We start from the raw sequence: 17,570 nt of genomic DNA, 5'->3' as shown, positions 1-17,570 counted from the left end.
AAAAAAGAAATAATAGCATCTTGAACAACAAAAAAAAAAAAGCTCAAGAGATACCTATTAATACATCACATCCAGAGACCTATATTTGGCTAACTCACTCTGGTGATCAGAGTATAACACTAAGGGTGAAGCTCTCTATATCAGTAATAAATGTACTTCCCAAAGAACCAGCCACTGAGTGTCTCCACACAGCTTCCTGGAGGAGAAAGAAATGAGTCATTGGGAGATACCAAGATGAGAAACCACACCAACAGAGAAAGTGTCCTCACAGACCTGAATATAAACCTCAGGTCTACCCCCTTCACAATGAAATGCTCTATCATTATCAATTCCTTTATCCCTTGTGGCAAAAATGGTGACTTTCTTAATTCTGTCATTTCTACCACTTTTAATAGCAGTATTCAGTAAGAAAAACCTTTACCTCATCAACTAGAGGTGTTTGGGGTTACCCGAAAATGTATTTTATGTGAGAAACTGCCAAATAGGTCTAGACTGTTATATTCTTAATGGAAGATAACGAATTTGAATCAAAATAAAAGGAATTGAATTAATCTATTTTTTTAATGAGTATTCAAATGAAACTGAATACAGCAAAATGTGAATGACTTTTTCTTTCACAACTAAGGTGTGATAATCTATAATGGAATATTTCAGAGTTACTGAATTTATAACTGAATAACATCAGAGTTATTGTGAAGGTAGTTTATCTCTTTTAATAAGGTGCTCTCCTAGTATTCTTGTTATGGACAGTAGAAAGTCAACACAAGAACAACTTATCTTTGCTACATCGTAGTTACCTTCTTTTCATAAATATGAGACCAGGTACTCTGCCAGCTTACCCTGACTGCTGAGGTGTGGCTGGTTGGAGGTTTCCATTTCAAGGATTGTCAGGTAATATAAAAATAGTGACTCTTCTGACTTTTTTATTTTAAGATGTTTTCTTGGTTATCACCTAGACCCAGCATTATTCTCTCTAATAATATTATTCAAGATCCTCAGAGAAGAATTATGTATAGTTGTGAAGGAGGATTTAAAATCATCAGTAGATAAGTACCTAGGCAAATAGTGATATAAGACAGGTATCATAGAATATTTCTGAAATATCAAATAATCCATATGAATATTTCCTCATTAAATCTGTTCCAAAAATATCAGGGTTTTCTTACTTAAAATTAAGAATCAGGGCCCTCCCTAGTGGCACACAGGTTAAAAGCACAGCACTAAGAAGCTAAAGCCACTTCAGCATGAGTACAATCCCCACCCCAGAGGTAACCCACATGGCACAGCAGACCTCTCCTGACCCGCCCGCTGCTCCCCTCAGCAGTGTACTGCCATTCTGCTCCCCACTCTGTCTCTGATGAATCCTCTCACCGCCCCTGTACCTCTGGCCTGTACCCCAATTCTGTATGCATAAATAAATAAATATTTATTTTAAAAAAGTAAGAATCAAATTTGTAAAAGCCTTATAAATCTTTACAAACAATTAGGGAATCTTTTCCCAGTTTACACTTACAGTTAAATTTTTGTTTTATTCTCTTTAATAAGTATCATGTACATATTCTATAAAATGTAAAATATAAACAGGTATTCAGTGAAAAATCAGTCCCAGCCCTGTCGTGGCAATCACTGGTACAACTTTTTTGTGCATCTAGATACTTTTTATACTTCTAGATACTTTTTTCCTAAAAGATTTATTTTTAGGCCCTCCCTGGTGGCGCAGTGGGTTAAAGCACAGCACTGAGAATCTAAAGCCTCTTCCGCATGAGTTCAATTCCCGACCTGCCCCGGAGGTGACCACATGGCGTGGCAGACCTCTCCTGACCCGCCCGCTGCTCCCCTCAGCAGTGTACTTCATCGATCTGCCTGTTCTGTTCCCCACTCTGTCTCTGGTGAAGCCTCTCACCGCCCCTGAGCCTCTGGCCTGTACCCCAGTTCTGTATGCACAAATAAATAAATCTTTAAAAAAAAAAAAAAGATTTATTTTTATTTACTTACACATACAGGAACTGGGGTATAGGCCAAAGGTGTGGGAAGTGAGAGGATTCACCAGAGACAGAGTGGAGAGCAGAATAGGTGGACTTGACTTCATGAAATACAGTGCTGAGGGGAGCAATGGACAAGTGGGGAGAAGTCTGCTGCACCATGTAAGTCAACTCCCTGGCTGGGGGTCGAAATCTTGTCTCAGTGGCTAGTGGTAGTTGATAGTACTAATCCTTAACCCCTGCACCACTTGGGAGGCCCACCTTCTTGAAACGTAGACATATTCAAAGTTAGCTTCTCTCTTTACATTAATGGTGATGTGTCATTAGCAATAGTAACATGGAAACTGCCAAATCAGCACATATATAGATCTACAACATTTTTTAAACAACTGCTAAATATTAGATTATACTGGTACACTGTAATTTAACCAGTTACATATTTAGGTTACTTGCAACGTTTTGCTATTATAAACAAGACTGGGAAGAAGAACCTGCTGTCAATATATATGAGTCTTTGCATACACCCACAAGCACATTTGAAATGTAAATTGCTGAATGTGGAATTACTGTGTCAGTGAGTAAGTTCATGAATAATTTTGCTAAGTTGCTCTCATACAGGCTCACTTTTGTACTAACTGCCAATTTCACTAATAATATGTAAGAGTTACTTCACCCACTAATAGGTAATGTCAACTTTATGACATAGTGTATTCCTATATGAGTTTCAACTTTCTTGTCAAGATAGGCTAGGTTATAGCATAGTAACAAAAAAACCTAAAAATCTTAGTGGTTAATAACTACTAGAAATTTCTTCCCTTTTGGCACATATCCAAGGTTAGCTGGGGGTTCTGCTCCATCCCTTCACCCTCAAAAAGTTAACCTAATAAGGCCCTCCCAGGTGGCACAGCGGGTTAAAGCTCTGTACTAAGAAACTAAAGCCACTTCCGCATGAGTTCGATTCTGCAGGCGACCACATGGCGAGGCAGACCTCTCCTGACCCGCCTGCCCGCTGCTCCCCTCAGCAACTTGGATGGAGCTGGAAAAGATCATGCTTAGTGAGATAAGCCAGAAAGAGAAAGAAAAACACCGGATGGTTTCACTCATAGCAGGAGTATAATGGACTAGGCGAGAAAATAACAAAAATAATGAACAACCATATACCAGAGACATTTTGTGGGGGTGGAGTGGGAAATAGGATCAAAAACGGGGGGAGGGGGAAGGGAAATGCACGGGATTATGGTGATGGCACACGGGTGACTTGGTGATGGGAAACCCGCGGGGATTACAATTGAGATGGAAAAAAAAATGTACAAAATGATGTAAAACTAAACTTTTGTAATAAAAAAATTAAAATAAATAAAATAAAATAAAAAAGCAGAAGCAATGAAGAGATTAAGATCAATATCTAGTCTCTTTATAGTAAACACTTAGTCTCCTCCCAGAGAAAGCTGCCCACCTACAACAAAGAGAGAACATACATATATAAATCCCTCACTTAAAATCACATTTTGCTTAGAAACCATTCTCACTCAGAAAAAAAAAAAAAAAAGAAGTGAATGGTTAAATGCTAGTAAGCAGATTATCTGCGACCTTATAATGATTATATGGCTATGCCTGAGATAGAGATCAGAGGGGGTATGAGACATCAAATTTTAATACCTTACCATAAAAGTAAAGTCTTACAAAGAACTCATGGAATGATTTAAATTAAAAATAGAGATCTTATCATTATACAAAAATGGAGAAAAGTCTATGGAACTGACAGCATAATTACTGGGAATGTGGTAGAAAAAAAAATAGATTCACCAGAATCATAAGCATATGAAGTTTTTAAAAATATATGAAGAGGCCCTCCCTGGTGGCGCAGTGGGTTAGGACGCAGCACTTCAGTGCAAGTTCAATCCCTGGCCCCAGAGATGACCACATGGTGTGGCAGACCTCTCCTGACATGCCTGCTGCTCCCCTCAGCAGTGTATTTCAGTCACTGTGCCTGTTCTGCTCCCCACTCTGTCTCTTGTGAATCCTCTCACCACTCCTGCATCTCTGGCTAGTAACCCAGTTCTGTGTGCATAAATACCTAAATCTTTAAAAAATAACAATAATAGGGCCCTCCCTGGTGGCGCAGCAGGTTGGAGCACTACACTGAGAAGCTGGGGCCACTTCCGCATGGGTTCGATTCCCACCTGCCCCGGAGGAGACCACATGGTGTGGCAGGCCTCTCCTGGCCCGCCCGCTGCTCCCCTCAGCAGTGTACTTTGTCGATCTGCCTGTTCTGCTCCCCACTCTGTCTCTGGTGAATCCTCTCACCCTCCGCATCTCTGGCCCGTACCCCAGTTCTTTTTGAATAAATAAATAAAAATTTAAAAATAACAATAATAATAATAAAATATATGTAAAGACAAGCTCCAATTATGGCAAATAAATTTAAAATAGCACCTCAGGTTTGATTTTGGGATGTTAACAACACCAGTAAAGAGAATAGCTAAGCACAAATCCAAACAAAACAGTAGCAATAGAAAAAAACACTTAAAAGCCCAAATATCTAAAAGAATTTAATTGTCTATAATAGGACTGAACAGACACAAAGACTTAAAAAAAAAAAAACAAAAACTGGAGCCTCCCTTGTGGCATAAGGGATTAAGTCTTAGCACCAGCCACTGCAGCAGCACAAGTTCTTTCCCCAGCCAGGGTGTGACCCGCATGGTGCAGCGGACCTCTCCTGTCTCACCTGCTGTTCCCCTCTGCAATGTATTTCAGTACATGTACCTGTTCTGCAACCTACTATGTGTTTGGTGAATCCTCTCACCCCCTGCACCTCTGGCTTGTACTCCAGTTCTTGTATGCATGTATAAATAAATAAAATGAAAACCAAAAGACATTAAAACAAACATTAAAAAATACCCCAGTGAAAACAAGGGTACAAGTTATCAGTTAACAGACTATAGCAAAAATGGTTTAAAGAGGGAAAATAATTGTTATAAAAGCAACTTTAGAAAATAAACAAATAAGACCCAAATTTGGTAAAAAAAAAAATAATAATAAAAATTAAAATTAAATAACTGAATAGAAATCACAGACTATACAAAAGGTCAGTAAAACTAATAGTTAGTTCTTTGAGAAGATAAAACTGGAAAGAAAGAAAAACAGACCTCTAGAGAATAAAAGATAAGCATCCCCTCAGACTTATAACTCAAACAATAGAGAGAAAAATGCATTTACAAACATGTATACAGGATTCCAGCCAACTATCATGCCCAGATACCTGCTTTTTGAAGATAAAAAGTTTTTGAATCTTGGTATCCTGGAAGAATTTCCAATAGCCAAGTACCAGAAAAGACTATAAAAGACTGGGAAAACAGGAAACTTCTGAAGTGTACGTGGTAAAGACTTTAAAGGAAGTAAGGGGGCATCATCTAGAAGTGCCAGCTTAGGTGGTTAGGCACAAAACTTGTTTAGTACACCCAGCGTGTACCCGGGTGCCGCTTTCCAGGGCAAGGGTCCACATACAGAAATGCAACCATAACCTTCCTCACGGACAACTAGGCCTAGGAAAAGTGTGCATTAACCAAAGCTCATTGGACTGCTAATTTACAAACGTATAAGAAGAGAATTTTCAGATGAATTCAAACTTTGACTAGTTATGAGAAAAATGTTTATACTCTTAGGTATGTCATGTGGGAAAAACAGTTAAAATCAGAGTGACTTTGGCAAGTTTAGAGTTAGAGAAAGGAACATGAGTGATTTTAAGAAGTCTTTCTCAGCTAAATTTTAGGTATTTTTCTCTAGTATAGGGGTGCTTTTGAAGGGATCTGAGTCTTTGACATTCACTGGTACACTCTGGATATGCTTAATTTTATATATATAAAAATATACACTTCTATACAGATGGACTTCTAACACCTCCCCCCTTCTGATCCTGTAATAGCATTGTCTCTGTGCCAGCTGGTATGTGCAAATGAGAAATATTGGTTAAATACTTCATTTTTTTTTACTTTAAATTGAAAATATACAAAAGAATATATATACATATATGTGTGTAGATATAGGTGTATATATGTATATATGTGTGACCTCCAGTGTTTGGTTCAGAGTTAGGGAGTAGTGGAAAATGACAAACGAGAACATGCTGACCTAGGTCCAGGTGAGCTCTCATACTACTCTAGAAGACTCCTCTTCTGCAAAAACATGGCAGCCTGGCAGGCCCCAGCGTCACTGAACTCCAAGCAGTTACTGCCACATAGTAATGAAACCCAGAGTTAAAAGATCTCAGCTTTTGGCCCTCCCTGGTGGCGCAGCAGGTTAAAGCACAGCACTGAGAAGCTAAAGCCGCTTCTGCATGAGTTCGATTCCCACCTGCCCCGGAGGTGACCACATGGCGTGGCAGACCTCTCCTGACCCGCCCGCTGCTCCCCTCAGCAGTGTACTTCGTCGATCTGCCTATTCTGCTTCCCACTCTGTCTCTGGTGAAGCCTCTCACCCTCTGCATCTCTGGCCTGTACCCCAGTTCTGTATGAATAAATAAATCTTTAAAAAAAAAAAAAAGATCTCAGCTTTTTCCATGTAAAACTGGAAATTGTAAATTCTATATTAAACCTCCAAAATTTTAATTTGAGCTCACTTCTAAAAATTTACAAACCAAACAACACATTCACAAGACCAGATTTATTAGTACTTAGGCCTTTAGTTTTAAACTCTACTGGATAGTTTTGGTTTTGGTTTCAGGGTTATATTTAACTCTTTTAATGAGTTGGGAAACCTATTTTTCCCCTACTCTCAATCAGTTTATACAGGGCAAAAATTATCTCTAACGGTATATGGATGGACTTCAGACTTTGGGACCTTTTTTGCAAAAACAGAGTTCTGTATTTCCAGAATTCCTTCAGGCAGTTTTGGTTCTTTATACTCTTACAAAACCATGTGTTTTATTTTAGGTTTAAGTTCTCTTTTTTCCTAATCTATGTATACCAGTAGTTTTTATCTATTTCCCATTCTTAGTATTTGGTTGGTTAGTTGATAACCTCCTCTCTGGATTTTGTTTTAATCTATTTTTAATAGATTAATCTATTTTTGTTTGACCTTTATTTAATTCCTCATTTTTTTAATTTGATCTGTTCTTTTCTCGACCTCTAAAGTGAATTATTTTGTCTTTTTTTCATAATTGCTTTTAGGTTGATAATATATTGAAGATAATTTTTCTAAATGAAAGGCTTTTCTTTGCAATGTGATTAATTTATAAATGGCCTGTGACTTGTTTTGACTATCAAAATCCAAATCATTTCTAAGATTATATTTTTGAATTTTCAACTAGTTAATTTTCTTTTGTTTACCTTTTAATTTTTATCTTATTGCATTGCGGTTACAAAATGTGGCCTGTAAGCTTTATATTCTTTTATTGGGCCTCCTTGGTGGTCTCAGCACTCTCAAGCTAGTGCCAGCCACTGAAGCATGAGTTCAATCCCCAGCCAGGGAGCTGACCCACATGACACAGCAGACCTCTCCTGTCTCACCTGCTGCTCCCCTCAACAGTGGAATTCACTGGATCCACTTGCTCTGCTTCCCACTCTGTCTCTGGTGATTTCTCTTATCCCCCATACCTCTGAACTACACCCAGTTCTTGTATGCATAAATAAATAAGTCTTTGGGAAAAAAAGAATTATACTCTTTTAAATGTCCTTTGTGACATAGCAGTTTATGTAAAATGAGGGTACTTTGTATTATTTGAAAAGAATGCATTTTCTCTATAAGACAAAATGTTCCAAATATGTATTTATTATTTGTTAATGGCTTTGTTCTGTTAGTTCTTCTTCTTCTTCCTCTTTCCCTCCCTCCCGCACCCTGTCTGTCTCTGTCCTCCCTTTTCTTCTCTCCTGATCTGTTAGAGGTGCGTTAGACTCTAAGTACACCATAACTATGTTTTCACCAAATTCTGTGTTTCTAATTCTGTGTTTTCATGTTTTCTTCAGTTTCCTGTTAAAATATACTTAGTTTTATATATTTGACTTGACTTTTTTCATAAACTTTATGCATACAAGAGTTGGGGTATAGGCCAGAGGTGCAGGGAAAGGAGGGATAAAAGGATTCACCAGAGAGAGCAGGGAGCAGAACAGGCAGATCCACTGAAATAGACAGCTGAGGGAAGCAGTGGGTGGGACAGGAGAGGCCTGTTGTGCCATGTGGGCCAGCTCCCTGGCCAGGGGTCAAACTTGTGCTGTAGTGGCTGCAGATTGTTTCATCGTGCTGAGATGTAATCCCTTGTGCCACCAGGGAGGCCCCACCCCTTCATTTCTTATTTTGAAGTTTGGCATTACTACTTTCTCTGATAATATTTGCTTGCTGTATTTTTTAATCCCCATTCATTTAAGGTTTCTTAAAATTGTTTGAAGTGTTTGTTGGTTTTTGCATAAACAGCATATACTGAATATTGTTTTATGTACTCTTAAGGCTAGAGGCTCCTTTAATATAGGGGGATTTAAATCATCCATTTTTCTCATAATTAAATTTAGACCTTGTTCTTACCATTTTATTTTGTGGTTCTTTTGCTTTCTTACAACTACCTACCCGTATTCCTTTTTTCCTTCCTAGATTTTACTGATACAGTTTTCTTTGGTTCACTTTTCCCCTTCCTAGTTGACTCCCTCCATTTATTTTAACACTGGTATTTGCTTTTGTTTGTTTTGTCTAGTGTAGGTGCTTTTTATCATGCTGAAGTTTACTTCTGTTGTTTTATTTCTGGAAGCTTTTAATAATAAATAGATGTTGAATTTTGTCAAATGCCTTTTTTATAAGTTAATAAAGTGATTTTTTTTTTGTCTTCATTATTTTAGCCACTTAATATGGTGAATTACACTGATTGGTTTTGAAATATTAAACCAGTTTATATCCTAGGATAAAACCCCACTTGATCGTGGTATGAAATACTTTTTATATATTGCTAAACCTACTGACTAATATTTTGGTTGGCAGAGTATTCAGAAGAGTCCTTGGGCTCCCTTGCCAGAGACTTCTTTTATGTTATTTTACTACTTTTATTTAATATTATCCCCCCATCTGTCAAAATGTATACATACACACACACTAAAACCTTGTATTTTGCTCTTAACTCTTAGTTTCAAACAATTCAATATCTATGGTCTCATTTTATCCATTTGAAAGGTGAAAAAAAAAAACAAAAACCTGAGCTATAAATAGGCCAAGCACTAAATCTAGTTAGTGACATCCTGGGAAAGCATCCAGAAATGCTGACCATAAATCTATCCTTTTCCCACCATGTCATTTTTTGTTTTGCCTGTTTCCTCTCTGCTAGATAGACCTCCAAGTCATATTTAATTTCTTGTTTCCTAAAGTGAGAGCTTTTTTACCAAGCCAAATTTTTCTGTGAGAGATATTTCTAATTTACTTTGTATAAATAAAAATATAAGTGGTGTTTGGTTACTAGGTTTGGTCCAGTTCGGTTTTGATTTTGGCAGTAAAGTGTAATTCAGTTATCAGTATATGGTCTTAATAGTCTGACAGTTGCTCTGTATTATATAAAAATCAAAATGACAAGGTAAGTTCTAGCAGGGTTTCACGAGCCACTGTATCACCTAAAGAGGAGGGCAGTCTCCATTCATGGAATTTTCACCGTAATAATTAGTATATATTACCAAACAAATTAACAGAAGGAATCTTTTTATGTTTAAACAGTATTTGTTATTTTCTCATGATAAAAGGCACCACATGTAAAAGACTATAGCACTGGTTTGGGAACTGGAGAGGCTTTGGTTCTCATACATACAGGGTCAGTCATGGTTATGTGATCAAAATGTCTAAACTGAATCCTCTTCTGTAAAATGGGGAGAGATGATGGTACCTACCTATGGAAATTTTATGTGAGAAGTAAGTAAAATAATGCCAATAAATTGCTTAACATAGGGCCTGACCTAATAAACTGACTAGCAAACCACACGGCAGTGTTAACATTTTGTGTGTTAACTCTCGGGCATTTCTGCCCCTCTTCCCCACACCCATACATACATTTATGCATGTTCACCCGCCTTTTTTCAACTCTAAAAATCAGGATCATCTTTTATATCCTGATTAGCTTTTCCCACAAATCTTTACATCCCCTCGATGTTAAATTTATTGAAAAGATAGATTTTTATAACCTTAACATGGTAACATTGCAGTACGTTATTCAATTATTACCTCCTTTTGAGATATCCAAGTTATTTCCAAAGTTTCATCAGTAAACATATTGTAATTACTGCAAGATTAAACTGTTTTTAAAATCTTAAAACTTGTCTTTTTGGTTTTATACGCTTCTTTGAGGTTGAGATATTTTATGTTTATTGGGTACTGGCATAATTTCAGTGAAGTATCTTTTTGTGAATGAATGTAACTTGTAAAACCTCTTAGCAGGGTTAGCTTTTGGGATAGTGCCAGGTACATAGTGGTAATGAATAAATTATTTGTGGCATGATAAATGAACGACAAGAATATAACCCTTTGTTGTGTTTGCTTCAAATGATATTAAACCTTAGAAAAATTTGGCCTCTGTATATGTACAAAGGTAACACTAGCTATGTTCTTAATTTTTACTCCTGATTTTTTTTCTATTCTTCCTCTACAGTTCACCCATGAGCTCAGATTTCCCACATTACAACTTCAGGATGCCTAATATTGGATTCCAGAATTTGCCTCTCAACATATACATTGTGGTTTTTGGCACTGCTATATTTGTCTTCATCCTTAGTTTGCTATTCTGCTGCTATTTGATTAGGTAATCAATTTTCATGCTACATTACTTCCAAATATGTTCAACAACAATAATAAACTTTCTGCCCTTAGATTAAAAAAAACTTTGTAAGTATAATGATTAGCAAATCTTCTAAAATTTCAACCTGTGAATTATTAATCAATAAAATACATTTTAAACCAACATGAATCCTTCAGTGCTGACGTATTTTACTCTGTAGGAGAAAATTGTCATTTGTTTTTCAACCTAGTAGCCATTGATCCAGATACACTTAAGTCATTGTCCCCAAACTGGATCTGCTTTAACAGATTTCACTTTTGCTTTATGAGGGGATGTTGCATCACTGTTAGCTAATGTCACTAAGAGTCAGAAAACAAAGTCCAAGACAAAAGTGAAGTCTTTAACCTAAGTTCCTTGTCTCTCAAGAAAATTTTAAGCTTCCATTTATTGTCAAACTAATTATTTACATAAAACACTTAACATTTGAAAGGTTAAAGCAGCGAACTATTCTCAGGTACATGCAATAAACAGGCCCTGGGGCACAGTACAGACAAGTGGAGAGGGTACCTCGCAGGGAGAGAGGACTGGACTTAGCCAACAGATTGACTAAGTATTTAAACAAGCATTTTTCTCTTGAACAAGGGCCTAGTTTTCAAAGCCAAAACTGAGACTATCAAAATTTTTGTACTCTTCAACAAACTTTATAGCGTGAAAGAGTAAAAAATTAAATTTTCTTAAACAGTTATACATCTAATACTTTTTAAATGTTTGCCTGTTACATGACTATATTTAAGATGAACATCATCAACAACTTCCAGTGAAAATTTAATATTGCCACCAATATTTAGGAGCATTTACTGATAGATTTGAATAACTTTAGTATATAGTTAGTTACATTCTTCCTTAAAAACAAATCTTTTCTGATAGTCTTACAAAATATAATTACTTCGTCTGTCTCAAAGACATGCTTGTTGCTTAATGATTTTTTGGTGTTACTCAAAGAAATAATACTTATATAATAATTATAGCAGTCAGAAGAAACTTTTTTTACAGTTAAAAATCATTTTAAAATATACTGTTCACTCGTAGATTTTATTACTGTAATATGTCAATTGTTATTCTGGGTAAATTTTTTTTAAGAAATAAGTTTTTTAAGAAATAAGAAATAAGTTTTAAGAAATAAGGAATATATCATTATATTCCTTTTAATAATTAAGCAAATCATTACAGGCGTGCTACAAGTCTCCTAAATATTGAACTTGGTCATAGTTACACTATTGTCAGTATATTTGTCCTCTCAAAGTTTTTATTCATTATTAGCTATATATTTTTTAATTAGCTATATGATTTAAAATATAAACAGGGATTATCAGCTCATTAATAAATTTGTTGTATTGAGATTTTGTTTTAATGAGATTTCTCTAGAACTTACATTTGTGTTAGAACTTATCTTCTAACACCTTATAGTTCACTAGACACGTCATAAATGGAAACAGGTATGTCATTTGGGTATATTCCACAATAACAATTCTGTATTTTAAGCCATATATAAATTAATATCAAAATACAGTATTTTAATTTTTTTTTCAAATTGCTATTTTGGAAACCTCAAATATCACATTGCTCATTCTGTCTTTTAGGCTAAGACATCAAGCACATAAAGAATTTTATGCCTACAAACAGGTGAGAAATTTACTTCAGATTGACTTTGATCATGTTTTTTTTTCTAATCAAAAAATAAGTACTCAGATTTCCACTTGGATTTGTGTTCATTTTAGCATTTTGTTTGCCAGTTTGCGGTATAAAGTAAATCAATTTCACTTAAAGTATCCTTGAATTCATAGAAATTTCAGGTAATAAAATACAATTTAACAAGCAACTTTAGCCCGCATTTTATTAAAGGGAAATGCTATAGCTAACAGTCCTTAACATTACTGCTATGAACTCTTACTGGATTGCAGAGATACAGTTAAATAAATATTTTACCTCCTCCAGTAGAAAGACGACTAGTTCTGTTATAATGTTCTCGTCTCCATCCCTTTAGACAGCCCTTTAAATATTAGTTCGTTTCCCATCACTAAAAGTCCAGATGCTTCAATCCTGCCATTAACCCATAGCCCTTGCATAGTTTTTCTCTGATTTGTTCTTTAATAACTTTTCTTGAAGACCAAGTAGAATTTGTTTTTCTTACTTTTCTTTTAGTCTAATTTAGTCTGAAATTATTCCTGTGTCCTTAGGATTTTTTTTCCAAACTTCAGTTTGAGCCTTTAACCTTTTTGATACTGACATTAGAGAACCAGTTCACTGTTTTAGGATTACATCTTTTGCCCATCTTTTGTCTATGCCTATTAAAATCTGGACGCCAGTGAGTTTCTTAAATACCCACGTTAATGTTTGTAGGTAACCCTAGGCTTTTGCCCACAGGTCTCACAGGTTCATACAGAGAAGTGCATGTGCTAGTTTTCTATATAAATTCTATCATAATCTCCATAAACCTTACCTATAAGTAGAAAGTAAAATCTGCCTCACTAACTGATAGTCAAGTCACAAGGCAGATGGTAAGTTTGGTCTTTGAAATACACTGAGTAGAAAATTTAGTACATTCCTACATAGCTGGATGATAACTTCTGGTTGTGATTTCTGAAAGTGTGACTTGCCCACAAAACCATTTTTGATTCAGGAATGTAGGATTCAAAATTTAAAAGATTTTTCCCAAATGTCACTTTTTTTTTTAAAGATTTATTTATTTATTCATATAGAACTGGGGTACAGGCTAGAGATGCGGAGGGTGAGAGGAGTCACCAGAGACAGAGCGGGGAGCAGAACAGGCAGATCAACAAAGTACACTGCTGAGGGGAGCAGCAGGCGAGCCAGGAGAGGTCTGCCACGCCATGTGGATCTCCCCCAGGGCAGGCGGGAATCGAACCCATGCGGAAGTGGCCCAAGCTTCTCAGTGCTGTGCTTCAACCCACTGTGCCACCAGGGAGGGCCCCAAATGTCACTTTTAAGATGAAATAACTCTAGTAAGTTAGTTCTCAGAAATTTCCTTTTTATGTAGTAATCTGCACTCTTATCACTGGGCATTCCTTTTAACTGGCATTTGGTCTTTTTGTCTCAGTTGATCCAGATGCTTGGATCATTGCCACAGACCCTTAGACCTTTTACTTATCTCCACTAATGTGTTCTTTAAGCTCTTCTTGAAGACCAAGTAAAATCTGTTGACTTCAGATTCAGGTTAGGATAGCATCTGGGTGGATTTTAAGCCCTTTTAAATGATGTTGAATAAAGCTAATGTTTTTGATAATAATGATCTAAAATAGTAAGCAAAACTTACCAACCTAACTTTTTTTTAGTCTCTTGTAAATTACAAGTAACTCAGTCCCATCAGCCAGTGCCATGTTTACTGAATGATGAGACAGCTGACCTCATTTATTTCCCATCATTTTTTGTACTTAGTCCTGATGGGCATGTATAAATGTCTTTTCACAAAATTTAATCTGTTCTCAAAGAGATTTTAAAATTGCTTTTCAGGAGACTATTGCATCGTTCCTCAAGTTAAAAGAATGTTGCTTAAATGTTCTGTCTCAAACTATAAGAGATTCTCTCCAATATTGAATATGAGGGAAAATGAGCTATATACACAAAAGAAAAATATTTGTGAGTATAATGAGAAGTTTTTTTTAGTATGTATCTATATGGACATAAGTACATACTTTTGTCTTACAGGTTATATTAAAAGAGAAAGTAAAAGAACTGAATTTACATGAGGTAAGTTACCTGTAAACATTTTAACCTTTTCTTAGCCATTTTCTAATAGAACACTATGCTGTGGTATCCTTAAACATCTTAATTTTCAGAAGTTTAAAAAAAAAAAGACTTATTTTTGATCAGCTTAATAGACTATTTGAGGATAAAGTCACATAGAAATCAACTGTGTGAAAGCTTTTAGAAAGTATCTTAAATAAATGATTCCCTTTTTAATAGAGATGGTGCTGAGGTGAAATTTGTTTCACAGCAGTATGAAATAGGATGCTATTTGCCATCCATGCTATATATGAGGTAATTAGCTTTTTTTACTTAAGATGAATTTACACCAGTTTCACCCTTAAAAATGTTCCCAGTCGTTCCCTTCTTGTCAGTACCACAGAAAAGTCAGTGGTTGCTTTATAGAGTTACAGGTTTGGAGAGGTGTGAGACAGAAGAATGAAATAGGGAAGAATATACAGGGAGGTTTGACTCCTTGATGTTCACTATAAGATTGCATCATTGGTTCACAATTGTCACCATGTCATTATGCTTTGTATAATAAATCCAGAATTGTGTTTATCCTACTACACACCTTAAAACACAGTCTATAACAATTATTTCTTATTAAGAAATTAATTCTATTCCTTATACCTTTGCAAATGTTCACAATTTCTTATTTTTTAAATCTTAGTGCTTGCTCATCCTCCCTTTTTAAATTTTGAATTGTATTTAAAGCAAAGACTAGAAAAGTTGAACATCATGTCTGTGTTTTATATAGTCTAACTGTGATGGAGCTATATGCCAGTCTCTTCAAAGAAAGTTAGTTTGTGAAATTATTTGAATACTAGTTAAAATAATGATCTATATAATTGTAGAAATCATCTACTGTCCCTCTTCTTTTTCTGCATATTTTTTTACCAAAAGCTGGTATGTTACAACAGTTTGGATATATCCTGGTACTAGGGCCATACACCAATTAATATTTGATTTTTAAATTTTCCCAACAGTTAATTTTGGTACATGGCCCAAATTTATATGAAGTTGTAGAGGGTAATCCCTTTTTATTCAGAAGCCTTTTTGATGGCGATAAATTAAAAGATTAAACTCTGACATACATTAGCAATGTTCAATAACCAGCTTCATCAGGGATTGAAGTTTCTTTATTAGTGTGGCTCATTAGTTTAGAATCTTTATCCTGAATAAGTGTGTTGTATTGTATCATTATGTATCAGTTTCTCATTTGCACCTACCATTTCTAGTCTGGCTGAGTGATCAAACTACAGATCCCTGTTATGTGAAGCTAAATCTAGGAAAACCTCACTCTATTCCTTACTTCTAGAAGCCATCATATGAATCTGTTTGTTTCAGTTCACTCGGTGCTTTTCAGTTGTATTTCTTGATACTGAAACTGTTGTGTCAAACTATGAGTGTGTGTCTGTGTGTGTGTATCACCATAGCCTAATTATATAGTGATATGTAGCTTGGTCCTATGTAAGCACATAGAATTTCAATATGTATATTGTTATTAGTAGATGACTACTATTGTGAAAAATTATTGACAAACTAAATGTCCATTAGTAGTATAACAAATAAAATGTGATAGACTACAAGGTTATCCTCCCAAAAGGGAGGGAAGGAAGAAAGAAAGGAAACCTGCCTGATACAATGATTTACACTATATTAGATACTTACACAAAATTAGAAACAAGCCTTCTCTATACATACATCAGTCTTGGTAGAACCATAATGGAACTTGAAACAGGCAAGTTGCAAAATGATACATGTGTGATAATCACATATGTAAACTAAAATAAATACCACATTGGTCATGGATTTATATGCATAATGCAACGTGTTTTTACTAGGTAAAGATACATAATGATCACAATGAGGAAAGAAAAGGAAAAGATATATATATTATGTGTGTATATATATATATATATACACACACACGTGTGTATACGTTAATTTTTAACTAATTGAACAGATAGAACAGATACTGTATTAGATCATGGAATACCAAGAAGCATAAAGTACTCATTTCTGCTCTTAACAGTCTAATAAAATTGATGATACACCTGAAAGTCACACTAGAGTGTGCATAGGGTGCTTGTTGTGTGTCATCTGGAGTGTACACTGAAAGGGCCTTAGGGATCCAGAAGTACACGATCACACGAGGCTTCTCTCCCTACAGCAGCCTTCCTGAGACCTTGCAGACTCAGTAGCACAGAAACCACCACCACCACCCACCCACCCCAGTTTACCAGACAATAGACAATGATGTAACTGTCTACATCATTTTTTTTTAAAGGTTTATTTATTTGTACATAGAATTGGGGTACAGGCCAGAGGCTCAGGGGCGGTGAGAGGCTTCACCAGAGACAGAGTGTGGGACAGAACAGGCAGATCGATGAAGTACACTGCTGAGGGGAGCAGTGGGCAGGTCAGGAGAGGTCTGCCGCACCATGTGGTCACCTCCGGGGCAGGCGGGAATAGAACTCATGCGGAAGTGGCTTTAGCTTCTCAGTGCTGTGCTTTAACCCGCTGTGCCACCAGGGAGGGCCCATTTTTATTTAGTCTTTTCTATCAGACAAGGAATTGAACAACACTAAGAATAGTGAAGCTAAGAAGGTGATATTTAGATATTCAACACGTGAGACTATTTTACCCGGGGTTGACAATTCTTTTCTTTCAACACTTTTAAAACATTGTGTTACTTCCTTCTGGCCTCCATGGTGTCTGAGGAGGAGTTCTCAATTGTTTGAATCATTGATTTCCTCACAGTAGTGCATCATTTTTCTCTGGGTAGTTTCTTAGTCTTTAGATTTAGTTTTTGAGTATGTCTGGGCATGGATTACCTTGTTTGAGACTTACACATCTTCATAAATATGTAGGCTTGTCTTTCACCAAGCTTGGGAGGTTTTCAGCCTCCCAATTTGTTTCCTCAAATTTTTTTTCTGCACTGTACTTTCTTCGAAGAACTCTAGGACTGTAATGGCATGAGTACTAGAAGACCCTTTTTTGTTTTTTCAGAGATCATTGAGCATCCATCCTCCCCCCCCCCCCACTTTTTTTTTTTTGTCTCTGTTTTTCAGGTTGGATAATTT

At 36.1% G+C, this 17,570-nt stretch overlaps 1 protein-coding gene across 2 annotated transcripts in view; it reads left to right on the top strand.

Annotated features, from left to right (window-relative positions):
- RNF24 (ring finger protein 24) overlaps window positions 1-17,570 on the top strand; it is a 41,152-nt gene that overhangs the window by 10,635 nt on the left and 12,947 nt on the right. For both annotated transcript variants that reach the window (XM_004687370.2, XM_012728233.1), the window contains 3 exons: window positions 10,591-10,740; window positions 12,357-12,399; window positions 14,443-14,484. In XM_004687370.2, the coding sequence (XP_004687427.1) occupies window positions 10,598-10,740; window positions 12,357-12,399; window positions 14,443-14,484 (228 nt within the window). In that variant the 5' untranslated portion in view covers window positions 10,591-10,597. The remainder of the gene's footprint in view (window positions 1-10,590; window positions 10,741-12,356; window positions 12,400-14,442; window positions 14,485-17,570) is intronic.

Source organism: Condylura cristata, unplaced genomic scaffold (genome assembly GCF_000260355.1).
Source record: "Condylura cristata isolate star-nosed mole 26May11 unplaced genomic scaffold, ConCri1.0 scaffold00022, whole genome shotgun sequence".
NCBI classification, from domain to species: Eukaryota; Metazoa; Chordata; class Mammalia; order Eulipotyphla; family Talpidae; genus Condylura; species Condylura cristata.
This window is presented reverse-complemented; position numbering and strand designations above follow the sequence as displayed.